The 26712-nt window shown below is 41.5% G+C and overlaps 2 protein-coding genes across 3 annotated transcripts in view; one reads left to right on the top strand and one right to left on the bottom strand.

The window, feature by feature from the left end:
* Window positions 1-21428, bottom strand: part of LOC135522608 (LYR motif-containing protein 4B) — a 57296-nt gene extending 35868 nt beyond the window's left edge. The window contains exons 1-2 of the mRNA XM_064949035.1: window positions 21307-21428; window positions 2902-3022 (exon numbers count right to left, since the gene is read on the bottom strand). Coding sequence (XP_064805107.1) covers window positions 2902-3022; window positions 21307-21389 — 204 coding nt within the window. The 5' untranslated portion in view covers window positions 21390-21428. The remainder of the gene's footprint in view (window positions 1-2901; window positions 3023-21306) is intronic.
* A 183-nt stretch (window positions 21429-21611) lies between these two features.
* The window catches only part of LOC135522607 (phenylalanine--tRNA ligase, mitochondrial-like), a 125124-nt gene continuing 120023 nt past the window's right edge, over window positions 21612-26712 (top strand). Inside the window, exon 1 of one of the 2 annotated variants that reach the window (XM_064949034.1) lies at window positions 21612-21658. Coding sequence is in view for 1 of the 2 variants with exons in the window: in XM_064949033.1 (XP_064805105.1) it covers window positions 21931-21943 (13 nt within the window). In the remaining variant the exon portion in view is untranslated. Of the gene's footprint in view, window positions 21659-21915; window positions 21944-26712 lie in introns of those variants that run through there. The other variant, XM_064949033.1, reaches the window with a different exon arrangement.

The following is a 26712-nucleotide window of genomic DNA, read 5'->3' as shown; positions in this document are numbered from 1 at the left end:
CAAGCGATAATATTGAAATGGAAGGAGTATCAGACCACTGCAAATCTACCAAGACCTGGCTGTCCCTCTAAACTTTCAGCTCATACAAGGAGAAGACTGATCAGAGATGCAGCCAAGAGGCCCATGATCACTCTGGATGAACTGCAGAGATCTACAGCTGAGGTGGGAGACTCTGTCCATAGGACAACAATCAGTCGTATATTGCACAAATCTGGCCTTTATGGAAGTGGCAAGAAGAAAGCCATTTCTTAAAAGACATCCATAAAAAGTGTCGTTTAAAGTTTGCCACAAGCCACCTGGGAGACACACCAAACATGTGGAAGAAGGTGCTCTGGTCAGATGAAACCAAAATTGAACTTTTTGGCAACAATGCAAAACGTTATGTTTGGCGTAAAAGCAACACAGCTCATCACAATGAACACACCATCCCCACTGTCAAACATGATGATGGCAGCATCATGGTTTGGGCCTGCCTTTCTTCAGCAGGGACAGGGAAGATGGTTAAAATTGATGGGAAGATGGATGGAGCCAAATACAGGACCATTCTGGAAGAAAACATGATGGAGTCTGCAAAAGACCTGAGACTGGGACGGAGATTTGTCTTCCAACAAGACAATGATCCAAAACATAAAGCAAAATCTACAATGGAATGGTTCAAAAATAAACATATCCAGGTGTTAGAATGGCCAAGTCAAAGTCCAGACCTGAATCCAATTGAGAATCTGTGGAAAGAACTAAAAATTGCTGTTCACAAATGCTCTCCATCCAACCTCACTGAGCTCGAGCTGTTTTGCAAGGAGGAATGGGAAAAAATGTCAGTCTCTCGATGTGCAAAACTGAGAGACATACCCCAAGCGACTTACAGCTGTAATCGCAGCAAAAAGTGGCGCTACAAAGTATTAACTTAAAGGGGCTGAATCATTTTGCACGCCCAATTTTTCAGTTTTTGATTTGTTAAAAAAGTTTGAAATATCCAATAAATGCCGTTCCACTTCATGATTGTGTCCCACTTGTTGTTGATTCTTCACAAAAAAATACAGTTTCATATCTTTATGTTTGAAGCCTGAAATGTGGCAAAAGGTCGCAAAGTTCAAGGGGGCCGAATACTTTCGCAAGGCACTGTATTTTTTTTTTAAACACGCAACCCACAGCTGCTATTGAAAATAAAAGAAGCTAAAATGTCAAAGCAAGATAAACACGGTGGGTTGTGCGGCTAGCCGAGTGAGTAACCCAAGAGTTGCCTGCTCAAGTCCCAGGGCTGACGAGGAAATATGTGATTGCACCCTTCAGCAAGGCACTTAATGCTCCTATCTGTTCTGTGTGCGTGTGCCATGTTGGATACTGTCTGACGGCAAATAACACATTTTGGGGCAAATGGATGAATAAAGAGCTAGCTTCTTCTTTTGAAGCGGGAGAGGGCTGCGTATACAGGGACTAGAGAATACGTGGTGAGCAAGTGAATGGTTTAGTCAACCTTGTACCATCAGCAACGCACCACGTATACATACTGCATGTGGTAAAGACACCCATCTGTCATTTTCAAACACACAACATAATCCACAGGTTCTGTAAGGCGTCATGTGTATGCAAGAGGGCTTGCGTGTGTGTGTGTGTGGTTGGGGGGTGGGTGGGCATAGTGTGACAGTGCAGTGCCCCCCCCACACTACCCGCCTCCTTGTTCCACTCATGCCCGCCTGTGTTGGCACTCACATTGTTGTGTCCGCTGGAGAGAGAGGCAGAGAGCCAAGAATATTCTGTGTGCCAAAAGTGCTATACTTGCTTGGGCACACAAGGTTGAAGTTGTCAAGACACGCTTGGTGTGTATATAATACGGGTGTATATTCGAGCATCAATATGCATGTGGTGTGTGTGTGTGTGTGTGTGTGGGAGACGTGGGTCTTATCCTCTACATAAGGCTGTTTCGCATCTGCTGGGATATGCAAACACACACGCGCAGCTGCTCTATTCTGCTGCTTAGCACCGGCTCAGTTGCAGAGCAGTGCCACCCACACAGCTTCACATAAACACACTAACTATCTTAGTGGTACTCGTCTCTCTTGACATTACCTCTAGACGTCGAAGAACGCTCGTGAGATGTAGAGCAATGTTGCATAATTGTATTTGTTTTTATTCTATATTCTCATTGAATAGGCCTGTAGGATGAGCCCATATAAACAATATATACATCGGAATATTTGTGTCTATCATGAGACGAGCTGCATGCATCTCAATGCATACATTACTGTGTTTTGCCAATTGCCTTCTTTATAAGTCATTGACCAAGTCATACATTTCTGCTGGTTATCAGCACAAAACATAGAGCCTTGGGGAACCGAGAATAGGTGTTAGAGGACGGTGCCCAAGAGAATGACGTGGAAATCATACACTCAGAAACAGAGAGAAACTTGAGATTGAGAGATAGAGACAGACATAGCTGAATAAAGAGACCAAGAAAGACAGGGACCAAGAGAGAGCGAGGGCTGGAGTCTTCCCCATGGTCCCCTGAGATGGGATGGGCGGTTGGAGGTGCATTATGGGAACAAAGCGGCCAACAGCAGGGCATCAGTGGTGATTAGCACTCTGGCGCCGTGCGAGAGTCGACAGGTGGACACTAAGCAGGTGCTCAACTAACATGTATCTGGGGGAATGAGCAACTAAGAGGATGGGGAAAAAAAATAACCACCCACTGTCCTTAGAAACTATAGTACAGACTCCGAGGTATCCCGGCCAGGTGATATTTTGGTTAAGTTGGACGATTAATGGAAAACATTTCTTTGGAGAAATGATTGTGGTGGAAAAATAAGATTTTGCTGTGAGCATCAAAATACTTAAGTCCTTGCTGGAATAACTTTGTTCTTACATGAACCAGTGTGTGTGTGCGTGTGTTTGTGGTAGGCCTACCTGTCTCCGGATCATGTCTAGGTTGTCCCTGCCCTGGTTTAAGAGCTGCTCCACCATCTTAGGGTCTTCTACACTCCGGTTTGCCCTGAAGGCATCTTGCACCCGGCGCAAGGCGTACGTCCTGAATGAAAACACAAATTCTACACTTATCAACATACCCATAAAACTCTGGAGGAAAACATATACGGCATTCAGTATACACATCAATAACAAATGAAGCAATCGATTAACGTGGCACTTGTCAAAGTGAGGAAAATCCTAATTTAACGGCACACGTTAACGATGCATCGTAACACAATGAAAATGTGGAAACCCCGGCCCAATCCAATTCAACGCACCACAAAGTATTCAGTCTGCTACATAAAAATCCAAGAACCCCATTTACAAGACTCATTTATACCGATGGAGGGAAATACCCCCACCCTGCAATTGGATTAGAGAAACCACTGTTAGCCGAAGGGCTGTGCCGTGTGATTCAGCCTTCTAGTTAAGGGGTTGCGGATAATGGGGTTCTCCATTCGCTGGAAAGCGAGAGGCTGGAAACGAGTGGCTGTTAGCTTTTATCTGGCAGCCGAAGCCCTGTGTGAAGTGGGCAGGAAGTGTTATGCGAAGATCAAATTGGCATCCTGGCACCCAGGGAGGCTCCTGTGCTGAGAGATGAACTGACAAGCAGCTCCTTATTGACAGCCAGGACCCATCTTTTTTTTCCCAAAACACAAGGCGGAGGATGAGTATGAAGTGAACAAGCGAGTGCGAAAGAGTATGAGTAAGTGTATAGGGAGGGAAGTTCTTCAAAAACTGGTTGAAAAAATAATAATTAACAGTACGGTTCTGACAAAAGAAGAAAGCGTTGGTTACCCACTGAAGAAAAAGTAGCAGAGCGGTTGTTCTCCTAGACTGATGGGAATCTCCATTTATATACATATATATATAGTTGAATTTTTAAACATGACCAATCAAGCTATTCTATTTTCAGGTCACCAAGACATATTTCGGAAAAAATAGCCCAAAGCCTTCTAATGGCAAACCACCAACATAACACAACAGGACAAAAGCAAAACCTTTTTCTCTGGAGTACATCAATGACATGATTCATAATAAAATGGTACTTTAACGTAATTCTTATAACATCCTCGTAGGCATATTTTTGCAAAATCGCTAGGCCCAACTAAATCGATAGCCTCTCTCGTCAATGGCTATAAGCAGTGATTGAAACGCTCAGATTAAGTTACTTAGTTTGCGTAAGCCAAAAATTATGTTACAAGTTCACTGGTAATGTGTAACGAATTACATTTAGAAAGTAACCTACCAAGCCTTGTTGATATGCCATACAGACCAGCTTGAAGCACACTGCGAAGTCTGCTTAAGACTGCTGGTCAATTAGTCTACACAGTGTGCACTTTGTCCATGGTGTGGGAATAATTGAGTAATCAAAAGAATACGAGGATGGGGCCTTTTACGACAGCCGGAGAAGCAATCACCCCATCTGCCGTTCAGTTGTGACAGGAGAGCGGGGAGCTCAAGACAGATTATGGAAGGAAGAATGACGTGTGTTCTAGAGAGAAGAAAATGCATCTTCATGCCTTTACCAAGTGAGTAATCTTGGATCACACAATCAAAAGTGAATCATCAGATTAGCTGAGAACCTAAAGCAAACACAATTTCCTGCACCAAAGGGATACTTTAGTTTTAGGCCCAGACCACAGACATGTCTGAATACCAGTTTTGACTGAATAAAATGCCCCAATTGTTACATTAAAAAAAGTTATCATGGTCATGAATGTGGCCTTAAAGCTTTAACATATTCAAATGGCTGCGTGAAATTCAGCGAGTGTCAGCTTTTGGCAGGAAAGCGCACTGGAACACACCCCCCAGGCTAAGCTGACAGTTTATACACTGAGCGAACAAAACATTAAGGACACCTGCTCTATCCGTGACAGACTCACCAGGTGAAAGCTATGATCCCTTATTGATGTCACTTGATAAATCCACTTAAAATCAGTGTAGATGAAGGGGACGAGGCAGTTTAAATGGAGGATTTTTAAGACTTGAGAATTGAGATAGATTGTGTGTATGTGTGCCATTAAGAGGGCGAATGGGCAGGACCAGATTTAAGTGCCTATGAACAGGGTATAATAGAAGGTGCCAGGCATACCAGTTTGTGTCAAGAACTACAATGATGCTGGGTTTTTCCACGCTTAACAATTTCCCATGTGTATTAAGAATGCTCCACCACCCGAAGGACAACCAGCCAACTTGACACAACTTTGGGAAGCATTGGAGTCAACATGGGCCAGCATCCTTTTGGAACGCTTTCACCACCTTGTAGAGTCCATGCCCTGATGAATTGAGGCTGTTCTGAGGGGAAAAAGGGTGGGTGCAACTCAATATTAGGAACGTGGTCTTCATCTTTTGTACACTCAGTTTAGAGGGGTGAGGAGGAGCACCACGGACCCATTGTAGTCATTGCTCTCTGTAGAGATGACATTTTCTCGTGTCAATAAACTTTCCTTGATTACTCATTATAGTAATAAAGTCTCATTTAATCAATAAACACAGTCAGTTAAAAAATGGATAAGGGTACAAGAGTGTATAAATATCTGACTGTGTTGGCAAAACCACTACATATCCTGTCAAGCCAAGTGGGAAGAGGCTGCCCGCTGTCACAGTTCCAAGACCAGTCAGAAACGTGCCGCTAACCTACACCAATGACCCCAGTGGATCTGAAAACTGAACTTGGATCCGCGTTAAGTAGCAAAGATATACTTTCCCACCGTAGTCTTAAGACAGGTCTCGAACCAGTCAAGACTATTCAACAACAAAAATATTTATTTATAGCGAATTTCTTAGTTACATTTCATTTAATTTTACCTTTATTTAACCAGGCAAGTCAGTTAAGAACAAATTCTTATTTTCAATGATGGCCTGGGAACAGTGGGTTAACTTCCTGTTCAGGGGCAGAACGACAGATTTGTACCTTGTCAGCTCGGGGGTTTGAACTCGCAACCTTCCTAGCCAGCTAGTTTAGACGGGGAAAACGAGCTCGGGCCGCACATGCACACTAGGCTAATTATTGTAGTTTTTATGTCCCGATATCAGAAAAAGGTTTGATTAAACAATTTACATGAGTATTCAGACCCCTGAACTCCGGTCCATCCTGTTTCCATTGATCATCCTTGAGATGTTTCTACAACTTGGAGTCGACCTGTGGTAAATTCAATTGATTGTGCCTTTCCAAATCATGTACACTGTCTATATAAAAGTTCCACAGTTGAAAGTGCATGTCTGAGCAAAAACCATGCCATGAGTTTAACGGAATTGTCCACAGAGCTAAGATAAAGGATTGCATCAAGGCAGATATCTGGGGAAGTCTACCAAAAAATGTCTGCAGCATTGAAGTTCCCCAAGAACACAGTGCCTCATTTAAATTGAAGAATTTTGGGACCACAAAGACTCTTCCTAGAGATGGGCGCCCAGTTACACTGAGCAATCAGGGGAGAAGGGCCTTGGTCAGGGGGGTGACCAAGAACCTAATGGTGACTCTGACAGAGCTCTAGAGTTCCTCTGTGGAGAACGTTCCAGAAGGACAACCATATCTGCAGCACTCCACCAATCAGGCCTTTATGGTAGAGTAGCCAGACAGAAGCCACTCAGTAAAAAGGCACATGACAGCCTGCTTAGAGTTTGCCAAAAGGGACCTAAGGACTCTCAAACCATGAGAAACGAGATTCTCTGGCCATCCCTATGGTGAAGCATTGTGGCAGCATCATGTTGTGGGGATGTTTTTCAGTGGCAGGGACTGGGAGACTAGTCAGGATAGAGGGAAAGCTTGACGCGCCAGTATTTGGGGAGTTTGACATTCTTCTTTGCAGATCCTCTCAACCTCTGTCAGGTTGGATGGGGAGCATTGCTGCACAGCTATTTTCAGGTCTCTCCAGAGATGTTCGATCGGGTTCAAGTCCGGGCTCTGGCTGGGGCACTCAAGGGCATTCAGAGACTTGTTCTGAAGCCAGTCCTGCGCTGTCTTGGATGTGTGCTTAGGGTCGTTGTCCTATTGGAAGGTGAACCTTCGCTCCAGTCTCAAGCTTACTGGAGCGGGTTTTCATCAAGGATCTCTGTACATTGCTATGTTCATTTTTCCCTCTATCTAGACTAGTATCCCAGTCCCTGCCACTGAAAAACATTCCCAAAGCATGAGTCTGCCACAGTCATGCTTCACCATAGGGATGGTGCCAGGTTTCCTCCAGACGTGACGCTTGGCATTCAGGCCAAAGAGCTCAATCTTGGTTTCATCAGACCAGAGAATCTTGTTTTTGTCATGGTCTGAGAGTTCTTTTAAGTACCTTTTGACAAACTCCAAGCGGGCTGACATGTGCCTTTTACTGAGGAGTAGCTTCCGCTGGCCATGCTACCATAAAGGCCTTTTTGGTGGAGTGCTGCAGAGATGGTTGTCCTTCTGGAACATTCTCCCATCTCCACAGAGAATCTCTGGAGCTCCGTCAGAGTGACCATCGAGTTCTTGGTCACCTCCCTGACCAAGGCCCTTCTCCCCTGATTTCTCGGCTCGGCCGGGCGACGAGATCTAGGAAGTCTTGGTGATTCCAAAATTGTTCCATTTAAGAATGATGGAGGACAGTGTTCTTGGAGACCTTCAATGCTGCAGAAATGTTTTGGTATCCTTCCCCAGAACTGTGCCTTGACACAATCCTGTCTCGGAGCTCTGTGGACAATTCCTTCAACCTCATGGCTTGGTTTTTGCTTTGACATGCACTGTCAACTGTGGGACCTTATAAAGACAGGTGTGTGCCTATCCAAATCATGTCCAATCAATTTAATTTACCACAGGTGGACTCCCATCAAGTTGTAGAAACATCAAGGATGATCAATGGGATAGGATGCACATGAGCTAAATTTAGTCTCATGGGAAAGGGTCTGAATACTTATGTAAACAAGGTGTTTTTATACTTACATTTGCAAATATTTAAAAAAAAAAGTTTTTGCTCTGTTATTATGGGATATTGTGTAGATTAATGAGGAAAATGTTTGATTTAATCCATTTTAGAATAAGGCTGGAACGTACCAAAATGTGAAGGGGTCAATACTTTCCAAATGTCCTGTAGGTACCTAAATGGCAGGGTTTATTATTAACATTGTTGTAGTTTTTTCAGACCGATGTGCAGTATTCTTGATGTTAGAGTTGACAGAAATGGCCATTTGGGAAACAAAATCAACAAAACCAACATCACTATTGGGGGGAGGCTCCACATTACAGTATGAAGCAGTGATTAGTGTTCTCCAGATACATCTCCCCTAATGAGGAATGAGAAAGAAAACAAGGAGAAAAAATTTGCTTTGAAATGACTTACTAAATATGAACCAATAACAATTGACAAAGCCAAACAAGGCATACATCAGTCTGTACTGTTTGAAGAGAAAACATGTGTTCTCCCCCTTCTCGCTGTAAACATGACTGAATATGGGTGCACTCAAATCCCTCAAACACGTCTGCAGGGAAACTCAGACAGATGCGTAGAGATTTCACAGAGAATAACACTCCATGTGGCACAAGGGTGGCTTTCCATGATCACTTATTTAGCCACGTCTTTTCAAGGTTTTAATTCTTGACTGTCTGCTTGATGAATAAGAGCCATCGCACAGCTGCACATGACTCGTCACAGACTCCACACTAGCACAGTGTTAGCGCTGGAAGCCACAGGGGAAAAGTTCAAAATAACGCAAGACCTACTTATGCCAGTCCGCCATTGCTTTGATAAGGTTCATATTCTGCAGTGTGTCTGCAATAAAGTCTACATCTCTCCCTCACAGAATATCTCATCTCTCCCCATCTCAGTCTTACCTTCCCTCTCAGTCTTTCTCTCCGAGACTCTCTTGGATTTTCCTGCTCCCCCCCACCCCCTTTCTCTAATATTTTCTCTTACTTCAGCACATCTGCTATTCATTCATGTTATTCCCTCTCCCACTCGCTCCTTCTCTGCCCACCTCACACAGTCTTTCCCTATGGCTCTCACAAGGCTCGCCGACATCCCCTTCCCCAGAATTGTGCACTTCAACACTCCCCATCATGGATTTGAAAGCGTTGAAATGGCTTACGCATCGGCTGGAGTGAGTTTCCACCATTGGTAATGCATGAGCGGTGGTGAGAATCAAAAAGCAGCCTCTCATGCGTCCTCTGGTTTATTTTCCACATTTGCCTGTGAATGCAGTGATATTGCGGCAGCCAATTTGAAGCACTGTCTGGGGATATACTTGGCTTAAGTTTTTTGACCATGAAGTTAAAACAGGTAAAACAGGTAAAGGTAAAATAAAATAAAAAACAGCACCTTTAGGTCTATTACACGATCCCTAACCAGGCGTAACACACTTTAAAGTAGTACCGACAGCGTCTTCACTGCTTTGCAGATGAAACAAACGGACAATCATAAGTAAAATCTATAAAATTCCTAGTTTATGCTAAAAAACCCAAAAAAGATAGGTTTTAAAAATGGGTTCTATTTGACTCAAAATTCCATGACATACAGTAAGGCATTGTTGGCAGAATAGATGGATGCAGTTTAATGCATAATTAATAGAATTCACCAATAGAGTTCTTGTAGTCCAAAAAACATTGCTATAAAGTTGTAAATCACAGCTGGCCTGATACATTGTTTGCTGTCGCTACACATTCGGGATGCACTGTTTGTTTCAATGACTAAATATTTTGAACAAAAATGGATGACTAACTAAGGCTGGGAATGTCAAAATCAAACGAGGAAAGGCAATGATCACAAGTCAGTCATAACGTGACTAATGAGCTAGCGTGTGTGTCAAGCACAAGGGCCGCGGGCCGAATAGGACGCACAAGCGAGTCAACTGACACAAATGACTGATGATTGGTTGAAAGAAATTGATAAGAAGAAAATTGTGGGAGCAGTACTGTTAGATTTCAGTGCAACCTTTAATATTATTGACCATAACCTGTTGTTGAAAAAGAATGTGTGTTATGGCTTTTCAACCTCAGCTCTGAATCAATGATATGGAAATCTAATAGAACTCAATGGGTTTTCTTTAATGGACATTTCTCTCGTGTCAAACATGTAAAGTGTGGTGTACCGCAGGGCAGCTCTCTAGGCACTCTACTCTTTTAAATTTTTTACTAATGACCTGCCACTGGCATTAAACAAATAATGCTTGTCCATGAACGCTGGATGAGTCAACCATATAAGCATCAGAAACCACAGCTAATGAAGTCACCGAAACCCTTTAATGCGTGAGTTCCAAATATCTCTTAACGGTTGCCCCAGTGAGTTTTTTTTATGCACGTGATGTTAGAACGTTCTCTCCTTTCCAGAATGTGATTGTTACGCAACAGTACATTTAATCAGCGCTGCCCTCAAACCAAGGCACGCAGCCTATTTTTATTCATAGGCGGTTTTCAACTTGTCAATTTCAAATAATTTTCTAATATGTTTTTTATTTTCTAAGAAAAGTTTGAATTGAGGTGTGTGTGTTCCTCATTCATCCACATAAGTCAAAATTTTTACTTTTGCGGACCAATCAATTTTTTTTTTTTACATTTCTGACCCAGACAAAATTCCCCAAACACTTCCCAATTGTTCGTGCAGTTCAAGTCTGCAGACACGTTCACATTTTCCGTCTGTTGCCTGCATTGCAGTCATAGTTAATAATCTATTATTCCACTTGGTCATTTTCTGGGTGCATTGCACAAAGCTGTTTATCATGTCCGCCTTATCCACTGCTCCCAATTTGAGATTATAGTCAAGCACACAGTCTGGTTTGATTTCTCTCTCTTCCGTCAGGTGGTCAACTTTCGCCGTGGCCGACATGGTTACTGTATAGACAGTGGATAGGACATGATGTCTCGTTTGTCATGCCACTTTATTGCCAGCTGTTGACATTTCTTAGTTTGTATAACGGGTCATTTAGGATGGCAGTAGCATTGTTGTTGAAATGCAGTCATTGCAGCAGAACTAGGAAGCAGTCTTGTGAAAAGAAGGGAGTTGCAAACATAAGAGAATATTGGAGCACAGATCCTAAGGAGTTCTTCTTTACTATCCCCATGAGAAGGACGGTCGCCAGGAAGGTATACATTTCTCTAATTGTGGTCGTCACATATTCAGCGAGTTTCCCCCTCACTCCTGGCTCTCTCTTCTATTGTAGCTCCAAGGCATAGTGATTGCTCTGTCTTCCACCAGCTCCTTTGTCAGAAACAACTTGAAGCACTCTGCCTCAGATGGAAATTGCAAGGGGTGTTGCACTCCAGACTGGGACTCATCAAAGCAAACAGCAGGGCCAGGAGGTGTGAAATGGCTGGCAGCCTTCCAACTACCACAGAACTCCTGTACTTCACCCACTATCGGTCTGCCTCAATCATCTTCAAAGGGAACTGGGACTTTGTCAGTGGACAAGGGGTCCTCAGATTCAGGGTTCTCAATGGCAGCTCCTCGCTGTCACTGTCAGAATCTGATTCCTTACTTTCAGATTTTAAAAAATGTCCAGAATTTACGCATTTGTGAGTTTTCTCCTTTTGAAAGACATTGCTAATGCTACAGCTTAATTTTCCATCCTCATGTCGTCTATTTTGTGAAGTGCACCAGTCCCTCCTGCAGCAAAGCACCCCCACAACATGATGCTGCCACCCCTGTGCTTCATGGTTGGGATGGTGTTCTTCGGCTTGCAAGCCTCCCTCTTTTTCCTCCAAACATAACGATGGTCATTAGGGCCAAACAGTTCTATTTTTGTTTCATCAGACCAGAGGACATTTCTCCAAAAAGTATGATATTGTTCCCATGTGCAGTTTCAAACCGTAGTCTGGCTTTTTTAATGGCGGTTTTGGAGCAGTGGCTTCTTCCTTGCTGAGCGGCCTTTCAGGTTATGTCGATATAGGACTCGGTTTACTGTGTGTGTAATATATATAAATAACACACACATACCACACACACACACTTTTGTACCCATTTCCTCCAGTATCTTTACAAGGTCCTTTGCTGTTCTTCTAGGATTGATTGATTTGATTTGCTCTGAGACATACTGACCCCATCAGACATGCCACCTGGGGTCTTTTCACAGTCCACCAAATCCAGAACAAATTCAAGAAAGCGTACAGTATTGTATAGAGCCATTATTGCATAAAACTCCGATCCATCTCATATACCTCAAACAAACAACAAACATGGTTTCAAAAGAACAGATAAAGCAACACCTCACGGCACAACGCCTCTCCCCTATTTGACCTAGATAGTTTGTGTTTATGCATTGATACGTAGTCTACATGTGCCTTTTTTTTAAACTTATGTTGTTCTGTCCTTGAGCTGTTGTCAATTAATGTTCTGTATTGTCATGTTCTGTGTGGACCACAGGAAAAGTAGCTTGCTGCTTTTCCAATAGCTAAAGGGGATCCTAATAAAATACCAAACAGTAAAGTAATCTACTTTCTGAAATTACAGCATGATGCACTTGCATCTGTGAATTCAACTTCAAAATTGTGCTGCTCTTCTTTGTTCTGTTTGCAGCGGACAGCAGAAGGAAAGTGTACAGACAGGTCACAGTAGCTAAGCTACTAAAATGTTGCTGTCTGGCCTTGGTTTTTAAAGCTCGACAATGATTAACCAAAAAATAAAACACCATGCAAAGGAGAGACATATAGGCCTATTACAGCAACATTTGAGCAGTAGCCTAGGGTGACTACTCAACTAAAATATATTGAGTACACCATACAGCAATGCAGCATTCAACTGCACCGGTGATCCATGCAATGCAAAAACGGATAAACAAGTTTTAAGTTTAAACGTTACAACAACCTATAGCTACATTTGTCATTTGGAGTTCAGAACTTTTTGATTCAGGTCGTAGCATATTATGCAAATCTGCAAGCATAGCAGCAAAGGCTGGACAACAATTATTTTGCTCTTTTTTTTGTTGGCAGACAGGCAATGTATTTGGCAGGCAGGGAGACAAGTTCCCATTCAGTTACGTAGGTTGGGACAGGCATGCATTGGCAGGCAAGCTGCAGAAGGTCGGGCAGGCTGCCATTCCCCATCGTTTAACAATACAATTTCGACAGCCAACTAGCTGAAAAGTTTGAGAGGGTTTATCTAGCTAGAGTTTCTTCGTTATATTTTAGCTCATCTTGCTCTGGCTAGCATTAGTTGTTGATCTTGTTGATGTGCATAGGCAACAGAGAGACTACTTTTTCATGGTTTGATCAATAGGACTGAAGTTCACAAATGTAAGGGAACTCCTGTGGTAATTACATATTTACAGAAATCCATTCAGATGTATTGTGACATTTGCCGAATGCGATCTAATAACCTGAAGTGCTGTTGCTACTGCCTGTAAAGTCCACAGCCCAGTTCAATGTGAATGATGACAGGCCCGTGTGATATAAATAGTTTATTTGCATACAGGCCTACTGTAGCGCTGATTGGCTATGACACAACGGTCTGCATAGACATCGGTCCTGGACAAAACAGATGTTTTTATTAGGTTTTTATCTATGGCAGTGTCTATTAATTGTCCAAGCACACAGCCATTTTCCCACTCTATATTGCTATTGAATTTTCACAAATGCCTTAGAATGTTTGAGAATGATGTATTCTATGAATGTATTAAAATGTTAAAGTCACCATGTGCTCACTTGTCAGAAAATGTAAAAAAAGAAAAAAAAGGGGTGTATATGAACAGATTTTTAGATATGTTGTTAAAACACTCAGTTTCACTTTAAGCAGAGTGAGAGAAGTGTCTCTTTAAGCCTTCAATTATTAATCAGGGCTGTCCTGTGCCACAGACAGCATCATGCTTTGTTGCACAATGCAACATTATTCTAACAGGTCTACAATGAGTGGAAACACTGGCTGTCCTTACCTCACAATTATTTTATCATTGTCAAAGATACATGTTCTCAGTGACTTACTTATAGTTTGCATAAATAGACCTAAAGAAACAACTTATTGAACGTTAACTTATTGAGAATAATAGCCTAAGTGGGCTTACTACAATTGCAAAGGTGACCAGTTGTAAGCTAGATCACAGAGCAGTAGTGAAAGTTGCAAGCAAGGTAATTCATAATTGCAGTTGTGATGCAAATCTAGGTGCACAAGACTAGCCTATATGAATGTGGTTGAGATTTTAAAGACCTCTCAAGCCGTTGTGAGATAATCAGTGTAGTGCAACTGCAATAAAGACTATTTACCTGTAAACACACTCAGCCCCTCTTACTGAAATGGAAAGGACCGTATCTCAAATAAGATTGGCCCCATCCCCTCCCATATAGGGACTGAAAATATGAAATATGGTAGCTCCACTTAAAAAGACCCCCCCCCTCAACAAAAAAATATATAGTTATTTTGGCATTTTCTCATTACTCCATTGACACATGCCAATAAACAGGTGTGATCATTCTACAGTGGTCCCTGCAACATGCGCTCAAACCGGTGTGATTAGAATGCTTATTTAGAAAGTCGCGTTACGATTGACTCGACAGTCAGCGCTTGAGCTGGCCACACTTTTTTCACAGAAATATTTTTGCACGAACAGTCCTTCCAAAGTTATGTCCTGAGTGTGACCAGTTTATTTTTTCAATGCTATATTCAGACAGACATTCCCAGAAGTAATGACAGCATAACACAGTCATCCAAACCAGAAAATGTAAGCAACATTAGTCCTAGCCCTAACTGAGGAAAGATTGATGTAACACAAGCGGTCATATTTAGCTAACTATCATCTGACAGAAACCACAATATGGATTAGCTAATAGCAATTACTATTTGCAATTAATCACATCACTGGTGAGCTCACCATTCATTGAAATAATTGAGTAGAACACTTTCAATAATATCGGAAGTAATCCGACGATGGGTAGCTTATGCGTGCCATGTTTGTTTTTTCACGTCAACCAAAGATAAAAGACAAGATAAGTTTTGTCTGTTTGAGAGTTGAAGGGGGTGTGTTGTCTACGATCATTCACATCCCTTCATTCACTTCTGAAAGTTTACCCGAAAGGTGAGTGAACATGGCGCCACACATACTGTGGGGCAAAAAAGTATTTAGTCAGCCACCAATTGCGCAGGTTCTCCCACTTAAAAAGATGAGCGAGTCCTGTAATTTTCATCATAGGTACACTTCAACTATGACAGACAAAATTAGAAGAAAATCCAGAAAATCACATTGTAGGATTTTTAATGAATTTATTTGCAAATTACGGTGGAAAATAAGTATTTGGTCAATAACAAAAGTTTTATCTCAATACTTTGTTATATACCCTTTGTTGGCAATGACAGAGGTCAAACGTTTTCTGTAAGTCTTCACAAGGTTCACACACACTGTTGCTGGTATTTTGGCCCATTCCTCCACGCAGATCTCCTCGAGAGCAGTGATGTTTTGGGGCTGTTGCTGGGCAACATGGACTTTCAACTCCCTCCAAAGATTTTCTATGGGGTTGAGATCTGGAGACTGGCTTGGCCACTCCAGGACCTTGAAATGCTTCTTACGAAGCCACTCCTTCGTTGCCCGGGCGGTGTGTTTGGGATCATTGTCATGCTGAAAGACCCAGCCACGTTTCATCTTCAATGCCCTTGCTGATGGAAGGAGGTTTTCACTCAGAATCTCACGATACATGGCCCCATTCATTCTTTCCTTTACATGGATCAGTCCTCCTGGTCCCATTGCAGAAAAACAGCCCCAAAACATGATGTTTCCACCCCCATGCTTCACATTAGGTATGGTGTTCTTTGGATACAACTTAGCAGTCTTTGTCCTCCAAACACGACGAGTTGAGATTTTACCAAAAAAACTCTATTTTGTTTTCATCTGACCATATGACATTCTCCCAATCTTCTTCTGGATCATCCAAATGCTCTCTAGCAAACTTCAGACGGGCCTGGACATGTACTGGCTTAAGCAGGGGGACACGTCTGGCACTGCAGGATTTGAGTCCCGGGCAGCGTAGTGTGTTACTGATGGTAGGCTTTGTTACTTTGGTCCCAGCTCTCTGCAGGTAATTCACTAGGTCCCCCCGTGTGGTTCTGGGATTTTTGCTCACTGTTCTTGTGATCATTTTGACCCCACGTGGTGAGATCTTACGTTGAGCCCCATATCGAGGGAGATTATCAGTGGTCTTGTATGTCTTCCATTTCCTAATAATTGCTCCCACAGTTGATTTCTTCAAACCAAGCTGCTTACCTTTTGCAGATTCAGTCTTCCCAGCCTGGTGCAGGTCTACAATTTTGTTTCTGGTGTTCTTTGACAGCTCCTTGGTCTTGGCCATAGTGGAGTTTGGAGTGTGACTGTTTGAGGTTGTGGACAGGTGTTTTTTATACTGATAACAAGTTCAAACAGGTGTCATTAATACAGGTAATGAGTGGAGGACAGAGGAGCCTCTTAAAGAAGACGTTACAGGTCTGTGAGAACCAGAAATCTTGCTTGTTTGTATGTGACCAAAAACTTATTTTCCACCATAATTAGCAAATAATTTTATTAAAAATACTACAATGTGATTTTCTGGATTTTTTCTCTCGCATTTTGTCTGTCATAGTTGAAGTGTACCTATGTTGAAAATTACAGGCCTCATCTTTTTAAGTGGGAGAACTTGCACAATTGGTGGCTGACTAAATACTTTTGTGCCCCACTGTAGCTAGAAAATAGCTTAGCATTAGCTCATCATAATCAACACAAGCTTCAAAAAAGTATTTTATACACACACATCATAGGTGTCCATTAATCAATATAATAATCCGAATGCATTGTCACCAGTACTTGAAAACATGAATAAAACTGTAAATACATTATGCTCCATACATACTGTATGCTACAGTAGAAACGACAACATGATATACATAAAATAAGGCATTTACTTTGATAGGAATGCACACAAGTTATTATTTGTGAGGAAAACAACAATGAAGGCAATGCGAGTGCCAGTCAGAACATGTGCCAGTTCGTGCAAGACTGCGCAAATGTCTGCATACTTGATCTGCGGAAACACTGGGAAGTGCTTGGGCTCTCCTTGAAGAGAGAAGTTGGTCTGCCTCAGTAAAGTCTCAAACATAAATTGTCCGCAACAGTGAAATGGGCTACTTCTATGTGAATTAATGAGGCGGCGGAACACACCTAAATTCAAACTGTTGTTAGAAAATAATTTGAAATTGACAAGTTCAAACAGCCTATAGATAATTATCAGACAGCGTGTGTCAACTGTCTTGTTCAGTAACAATCACATTTTGGAACAGTGAGTGCATTCTGACATCACGTGCATAAAACAACTCACGCTGGGGTGACCGTTCGAGATATTTGGAACACACGCTTGAAAAGGTTAACAATCCCAAAATTATTTTCATGTCTGTAGTTAAGTTTTCAAGATATTGGACTTTCATAAGCAAAGTGTCACTTACATTTTTACAACATCATGATGATAATGCATCATCATGTGGCAAGTGACCCTTTGCACCTTGAAAATCCTATATCTTGAAAACTTTGTTGGTATGCAAAGCATATTGGGACTGTATCAACAGTGTATAAAAATCAAATCCCAAAAGATAGTTTTAGAGTGGAGTTTTCCTTTAAGCTCTGATAGTTAGGTGGAATGTCCCTTCATAATGCTTACACCGATCTATATGTTGTAGGCAAGAGATGTACGTTTCTGGACATGGCATCTAAGCTGGCGGTGTTATTATGGGCCATACTTTTCAGCAAAGCAAATAGGGTGAAGCAACAGGGTGAATATCAAATGTACTTTGATCTGACCCGAGATCTACAGGGCCACCGTAACCTTGATCTTATTTATTTATCCCCAATTTTCGAGCTTGTCTCATTGCTACAACTTGGGAGGCCCATACCTTGATTTCAACGGTTCTCCTTGCACAACGCTTAACAGTCAGCGAACATGCGATAAAGCATCATCACAAGGATTGAGATTCAGGGTCCCCAAATTCAGTTGTTTCTCCACATCTTCCAGTAACTCTGCCTGGTAAGTAAACAATAAAATAAGTCACATTAAGTGCTCTGATTCACTGAGCAAGTTTTTGTATGTCTTATGGAAGTGCAGAAATGCGCAACGTCTTTCCAGGGAGGGAAGTGCCAGAAGCACAACATGGGGTGAAGGTGGTCAGCCAGTGACAGCTCCACCATGGGAGGCAAAGTGCTACAGAGAGTGGTGCAGAAGGCCCAGTGCGTCACTGGGGCCGAGCTCCCTGCCAGCCACAGTGTTTTCCACAAGCACATGGAGTAGCCAGCTAAATTGAATAAGAAGCCAGCCAGGCTCCCCAGGGCTGAGGGAGTTCCGTGGGGGCTTGCCCCCACCCTGGTTAAGAATGAGTTGCCAAACAAACTAGCACTATTTTGGTGGCCTCTGGTACATTCTAATGCTAGATTGCATTTACAGCCAGCAACTATCAGGAAATAAAACAGATCAAATGTGTACACACTTTTACTGTTAGTATCATCAAATGTACAATAATAATCATAATAAATCAAAAAGGAAACAATGTATTTTGACTGCACTGGGCCGTTAAAGAATCCTGTAAGAGCTTGCTGTAGAGGTCCACACAGATCCACCTTTCCCAGAATACCCAAGACACGATCCGGGACCAAAATATTGTCATAGGTCTAGGTCAGATCTGATATGAATTTCACGGGTCTCAGGTGATTGTCATTTTAACTGTCTTTTCCATAAGGATCCATATAGAGCCGAACGAGACTGCTGCAGTAGAGACAGAAATGTAGGCCTATCATTGATGCGGCTGCTCTTCTCATTTCACGAGAGGGGCACGTGTAAGCTTGTTGTTGGCCAATCATAAGTAATCAAAGTGACAATAGCCCACAGTAATCGAGCCTCTGTGTGGGGCAAAAGTTAGGATATATCTAACTTATATCAACGTAAGACAGAATTTAAAGTTAAAGGATAGGCTACAACATCCAGGAGCCAACAGACAGGCTGCTACTTTATATTCTGAATGGAGTTGTTTGTAACTGTGGAGGACAAGAATGCACATGCAGCCTCAATTAGCCTAGTTATCTAGCTATCTTATCCCGGTTTACTGAGGAATGAATTCAGTCTGGCCACTCTACCATAAAGGCCTTATTGGTGGAGAGCTGCAGAGATGGGAGAACCTTCCAGAAGAACAACCATCTCCCAAGAGGAACTCTAGAGCTCTGTCACAGTGACCATCGGGTTCTTGGTTACGTCCCTGACCAAGGCCCTTCTCCCCCCGATTGCTCAGTTTGGCCGGGCAGCCAGCTCTAGTTAGTCCTTGGTCCTAAATGTCGTCAATTTAAGAATGATGGAGGCCACTGTATTCTTGGGGACCTTCAATATACATGTACTGTCAACTGTGTGACCTTATATAGACAGGAGTGTGCCTTTTCAAATCATGTCCAATTAGTTGAATTTACAACAGCTGGTCTCCAATCAAGTAGTATAATATCTCACGGATGGTCAATGGAAACAGGATACACCGGAGCTCAACTACTTGTCTCATAGCAAAGGGTCTGAATACAAAGCTGTTTTCTCTTTGTCATTATGGGGTAGTGTGTTTAGATGGATTAAATAAATAAAAAATCATTTTTAGAAAAAGGCTGTAACGTAACAAAATGTGGAAAAAGTCAAGGGGTCTGAATACCTTCCAAAAGCACTTTATAAAAAAAAGCTGTGTAAAATAACTTTGAAATCCAAGACATAACTATATTCTTTAGAATTGCATTGTATTAACTGCATTCATTTTGTATTTAGAAACTACATCATTGAGAGGACATGAAAATAGGACACTCACCCTTTAAGACATGTTCCAAAATATATAGACATGGCTACAGTAGGCTAGCCAAGACAAATGCTTTCTTTTTGCAGACTATCAACAGCCAGCATATTGCTAGTATGTTCACTATTGAAGGTTTAATTTCTTTCCTTCTTAATGCGTTTGAGCCAATGAGTTGTGTTGTGACAAGGTAGGGGTGGTATACAGAAGATTTGGTAAAAGACCAAGTCCATATTATGGCAAGAAGAGCTCAAATAAGCAAAGAGAAATGACAGCCCATCATTATTTTGAGACATGAAGGTCAGTCAATGCAGAAAACTTCAAGAATTTCATAAGTTCCTTGAAGTGCAATTGCAAAAACCATGTGATTGATGAAACTGGCTCTCGAGGACTGTCACAGGAAAGGAAGACTCCGAGTTACCTCTGCTGCAAAGGATAAGCTCATTAGAGTTAACTGCACCTCATATTGTGACCCAAATATATGCTTCAGAGTTCAACATCAACTGATCAGAGGACACTGCATGAATCAGGCCTTCATCGTCAAATTGTTTCAAAGAAACCACAACTAAAGGACACCAATAAGAAGTAGAGACTTACTTGTGCCAAGAAACACAAGCAATGAACATTAGACCGGTGGGAATTTGTCCTTTGGTCTGATGAGTCCAAATTTTAGATTTTATTTTTTGCTTTACAATGGTATTGACATTACAGTTGATCTGGAAGTATTACGTTTATGGGGCGCTAAAATAAGGGCAATTGTACGGACCAAGGCGATGTACGAGTTTACGTTAGTCTTAAATGACTAATTATGTATTCTGTACTGCCTTATTCGCAAATTATGTACATTTGACTTTTATTTGAATCATCTGTGTTTCACATCAACCCTAAAAATATAATAACAATATAAACCACCCTATCTTGAGATATTGGACAAAACGTGTTGAATGTAAGATTCCAGACAGGTGATTTGGTGCCATTATTGACTAGGGATTAGCATTGACTAGTCCGCGACCCTTTCTGATCACTTGTAAAAAATAAAAACACCCTATAACAAATTATTTCACATGTAGCCTAATAAACTGTATGGTTTCCCGAGTCGTAGTGGAGGACCACACACCATATAATCGCGACTCCAAGTTTACTTCGATATTATGGTTATGACATCAATATTTACACAACAGCGTTTCCACCGCCATTTTCGAATACTGAATTTTACCGACACAAAAACGTCACCATGTCGAACCAACAAATCATCTGTCGGCATTTATAAAATTACCAAAACTTCCGATTACCATCACTTTTTAATACAGTATGACCAAAGACGTATATGACAACAAATATGAGATGCATTTACTTACATAAACACCGTTTATGTAAACGTGGTTTCTGTTCACCTCTATTCTATGAGACCAGCCTAAACTCTTGAAGTACTATAGCCAGGTTATGGCTAAAGGTGCTAAACAGCCCAACCCCGACTAAACGATTTGAAATTGAATCACATTATTAATATAAGCCAGTTCTGTTTAAGTCTAATTTCATTTCTACACAACCCAATCTATCAGATGGTTGACCGGCAATGAGACTATTTAAACAATATATATCGCTAGCTAGAACACACAACAGGAAACAGCAAAGCTTTTACCTGTAATTATAAGAGGGAAATTTACTGCTTTCTTTCATAAGCTTGCGATACAGAGAAAGCACCTGGGCTGTAGACGCTGCCATCTTGCAAAAAACGCTCCGACCTTCGGTCGTGCTCAGGACCTCGATTAAATGTGGTTAGTGAGCGCCAGTATAAAATCACTCTTTTCAGTTTAGTTTTAGAAAACCTATAAGATTGATGACCGTAAAAAAGTATCATAAAGATACGAAAATGGCTATATTTCACGAGTAATAATACACATTTTTTTCAAAACAACTGTCAATATGTCTTAATTTTTGCAGGCATATCTTCGGTCTTCTCAAAATAATCCACCGTTCCACAGTGGTAAAAGGTGAGCTAACGTTCAGCTGTGCTTTTTGTAATGTTCTTGTTTTTTTTCCCCCACACACATTTCTTCTTTGTAAATGACCAACACTGCCGTGTCTGAGTTTTAGTACATTGTCAAATGATTCAACCTTCCAGGGCACCCCATTCACAATCATAAACCAGATAGCTATGCTTCTATGGTTAGCATTGCGGTTAGCTTTACGAAAACCGTTGTAACGAAGAGACTAACTCGTTTTCTAGAGTTAGTTCCAGTCTATGTTATTGCATTTTCTGTTCATGTCAGGAACAGGTAAAGTGGACAACTGTAAACCTTTTTAGACATTCATATCTTCCTACTAGAGCAAGCGATCACCTGTAACGCTGGTATTGTAGAGTAGGAATGGGTTTTCTTGAAATAGATAACCACACACTTGCTTAGCCCTATATTGTACGACAAATTCATGATAGTAATCATTTACATTTGGATATAGTCTTTTAAAGGGGCAATTAGCAGTTAACTACATCCATTTTTGGACGAATTAATGATATGTACCCATTGATTCTTGAAGAATATAACTTTCAATGCCTTGTGAGCTTAGTTCAACTGTCTTATCCCATCAGAAACACGGATATTATCTTGTTTTACTCCAATGTTTGAAAACATAGTACATGTAAACAAATGCTGTATAGGCTCAAAACATGGTTAAATCTTTAATTTCATGGCTGGTCAGTCCCTAGCTCTGTCTTTTAGTTTTAGAGTGGTTACATTTCTCCAGCCCCAACCCACCGATTTTCTTTTTACAGAAACAGTGGCAGGGATGGAGTTGATCGTTTCATCTGCAGATTGCTGCTTTAATGTAAATGTTTATTATGAATTTGGCGTACTTTATAGGGCTTACACTTCCTCTCTGCCACGCATGACCTTCCCATGAACTGGTTATTCAACAAGACAATGTTGTATTGGCACCAGTCATAACGCATGACCCATGCCTATACATTTCATGCCTTCGTCAGAAATGTAAATAACCCCCAAGCAATCTGCTGTTGATATCTCATGTTCATTTACTGTCACAGTCTAAGGTTAAGTCATTTAAACTAGGCCTATTTAATGAATAGGCTATCCCTTGAATTATAAGAATATAGCAATTTGATTAGCTATCTAAGCGGTACACATACAGTTGAAGTCGGATGATTACATACACCATAGCCAAATACATTTAAACTCAGTTTCACAATTCCTGAGATTTGATCCTAGTAAAAGTTCACTGTCTTAGGTCAGTTAGGATCACCAATTTATTTTAAGAATGTGAAATGTCAGAATAATAGTAGTTTTATTTATTTCATCACATTCCCAGTGAGTCAGAAGTTTACATACGCTCAATTAGTATTTGGTAGCATTGCCTTTAAATTGTTTAACTTGGGTGAAACGTTTCGGCTAGCCTTCCACAAGCTTCCCACAATAGGTTTGGTGAATTTTGGCCCATTCATCTTGACAGAGCTGGTGTAAATGTGTCAGGTTGGCAGGCCTCCTTGCTCGCACACGCTTTTTCAGTTCTTCCCACAAATGTTTATAGGTTTGAGGTCAGGGCTTTGTGATGGCCAATCCAACACCTTGACTGTTGTCCTTAAGCAATTTTTCCACAACTTTGGAAGTATGCTTGGGGTCATTGTCCATTTGGAAGACCCATTTGCGACCAAGCTTTGACTTTCTGACGGATGTTGCTTCAATATATCTACATAATTTTCCTTCCTCATGATGCTGCCACCCCCGCGCTTCCCAGTTGGGATGGTGGTTCTTCGGTTTGCAAGCCTCCCTCTTTTTCCTCCAAACATAGCGTTGGTCATTAGGGCCAAACAGTTCTATTTTTGGTTCATCAGACCAGAGGACATTTCTCCAAAAAGTCCCCATGTGCAGTTGCAAATCGTGGTCCGGCTTTTTTATGGTGGTTTTGGAGCAGTGGCTTCTTCCTTGCTAAGCGGCCCTTCAGGTTATGTTGATATAGGACTCGTTTTAGTGTGGATATAGATACTTTTGTACCTGTTTCCTCCAGCATTTCACAAGGTCCTTTGCTGTTGTTCTGGGATTGATTTGCACATTTCGCACCAAAGTACGTTCATCTCTAGGAGTCAGAACACGTCTCCTTCCTGAGCGGTATGACGGCTGTGTGGTCCCATGGTGTTTATACTTGCATACTATTGTTTTTACAGATGAACGTAGTACCTTTAGGCGTTTTGAAATTGCTCCCAAGGTTGATCCAGACTTGTGGAGGTCTACAATTTATTTTCTTAGGTCTTGGCTGATTTCTTTTGATTTTCCCATTGATGTCAAGCAAAGACGCACTGAGTTTGAAGGTAGGCCTTGAAATACATGCACAGGTACACCTCCAATTGACTCAAATTATATTAATTAGCCTATCAGAAGCTTCTAAAGCCATTACATAATTTTCTGGAATTTTCCAAGCTGTTTAAAAACACTATGTTGACTGTGCATGTATGCTTCTGACCCACTGGAATTATGGTATAGCGAATTATAAGTGAAATAATCTGTCTGTAAACAATTGTTGGAAAAATTACTTGTGTCATGCACAAAGTAGATGTCTTAACCGACTTGCCAAAACTATAGTTTGTTAACAAGAAATTTGTGGAGTGGTTGAAAAACAATTTTTAATGACTCCAACCTAAGTGTATGCAATCATCCGACTTCAACTGTATCTGAAGTGGTAATTAACTTTGTTGTACTGTATGTGTTTGTCGTCGTAAAGCTTATGTAAGTTATATGTAAATAGAAAAAAAAATGTTTCTGTTTCAAACGATGTCACATTTCTATTCATGTATCTCATTTACAGTACATGGACAGTTTATTAGGTACTCCACCCCTTGGCTTGCTATATAAAGCAGGCAGACAGGCATCGATGCATTCAGATACTGTTCAGTTGAACATTAGAATGGGAAAAACGAATTACTTTGAGAGTACTATGTTCATCGGTGCCATGCGCGGATGTTACAGTATCTCAAAAACGTCATGGGCTTTTCACAGACAGTGTCTAGGGTTTACCAATAAAAAAAGTAAAATCAGCGGCAGTCCTGTGAGCGAAAGCAGCTGGTTGTTGAGTAGGACAAGAATCGTGCAAGCTAACAGGCAAATCATTCGCACAGTACAACAGTGGTGTGCAGAACGACATCTCAGAATGCACAACTCATCGAACCTTGTCACAGATGCATTATTACAGCAGACGACCACACCGGATTCCACTCCCATCAGCTAAAAACAAGAAGTTGTGGCTCCAGTGGGTACGCGATCAAACATCACTGGACAATTGAGGAGTGGAAAAACATTGCCCAGTCCAACGAATACCAGTTCCTGTTGCGTCATGCTGATGGCAGTGTCAGGATTTGATGTAAACAGCATGACTCCATGGCCCCATCCTGCCTGGTGTCAACATTACAGGCTGGTGGCGGTAGTGTAATGGTGTTTCGAATGTTTTCCTGGCACACATCATGTCCCTTGATACCAATTGAGCAAAGCTTCCATGCCCCAAATAATTCAGGCCGTTCTGAAGGCAATGGGGGTTCGGCCTTGTACTCGATTGGTGTACCTAATAAAATGGCCACTGAATGTATAGCACATACATCTTCTATTTGCATGTGAAAACGTCATGAGATGCACTTGCTCCGTTGTATTTTTGCTGTTGGCTTTAGCTCTGATGGTGAAAGTCATACAGAGGGTGGCTGCTAACACATACGGTGTCTGTAAGGTTAGAAGGAGTACATGGTACCCTTGGAAAACACTGCATTGGATCTGACCAGATGAGTCAACATTGGCCTATTTTTATATTAAGTCCATGGACTACATTAATTAATGCACAATACATCCAGTAGTACAGCAGATGTGGCTCTTACTTTTGGAAAATTATTTATTTTAGCTTGGAATCCATGGTGGAACAGAGCATATCAGCTGTCTTCAACAACATCCATACAGAAATTCTTCCTTCAAAGTACGCAACCAGCCATCCTGCTGTCATGACTATAGACTAAGCATCACCCTGTTTTAACTAAGTGACATATCACAACTTAATTGGCTCAAGGCTTAAGCCTTTGAAACTCACATTGTTTGGTTTGACACCAAATAAATCCTCAAATCACATTGACAGTAGCATCAATTACGAGCGCAGAGTGTAAGTAACACTGACAAAAGTGGCATACTCAAGTCTCTTGGTTGGCTTTCTGGGTTCTGTCCATCTCTTCTATTCAACTTGACCAATGCAGGTTTTCCCTCACAAATAAATCCTAGGTATTCAGCAAGAAGACCTAAACATTTTTGCATTCATGATTTATACCTTGTTGTTTCACAGTGGTGGAACGGGCCAATGGAGTAAATGTATTAATCATTCATAAGTCCAATTAGAATGGGGGAAAATAAGAGCCCAGAGTTCAGATGTCAGGCAGGGGAAAAAAGGCAATCTAGAAAACAATGACTGATAATGCTACCGAACATCCAAATCACTCACTCTTTTAATTTACATGTGTATTGTGATCTCAATGACAAATATTTTAGCTATTGATTTTCAGTAGTCATTTCCATGCATTGTTGTTTCATTAAAAACACTCATGTTTGTGGCGCAGCGATCTAAGGCACTGCATCACAGTGCTAGAGGCGTCACTACAGATCTGGGTTCGATCCCGGGCCCACAATTGGCCCAGAATCGTCCAGGGAGGGTTTGGCCAGCTGGGATGTTCTTGTCCCATCGCGCTCTAGTGACTCCTTGTGGCTGGACGATGTTCCCTTCAACATGTTGGTGCGGCTGGCTTCCTGGCTAAGTGAGCTGTGTGTCAAGAAGCTCGGTGGGGTTGTATTTCGGGGAAAGCATGGTTCTCGACCTTCGCCTCTCCCAAGTCCGTACAGGAGTTGCAGCGATGGGACAAGACTAACTACCAATTAGGTATCACGACAAGGGGTTGTTTTGAATGTTACGTTTCCATATAAAATATCTATTTTCATTTGGATACCTTTTTTGCCACTCCACATATATAAAGGGAAATTGATATCTCATTCATGCAACATCACCCTTCTGCTAAACG

The sequence above is a fragment of the Oncorhynchus masou genome, chromosome 30 (genome assembly GCF_036934945.1).
Source record: "Oncorhynchus masou masou isolate Uvic2021 chromosome 30, UVic_Omas_1.1, whole genome shotgun sequence".
NCBI lineage: Eukaryota > Metazoa > Chordata > Actinopteri > Salmoniformes > Salmonidae > Oncorhynchus > Oncorhynchus masou.
The sequence above is the reverse complement of the archived record's forward strand: the minus strand, read 5'-3'. Positions and strand labels throughout refer to the sequence as shown.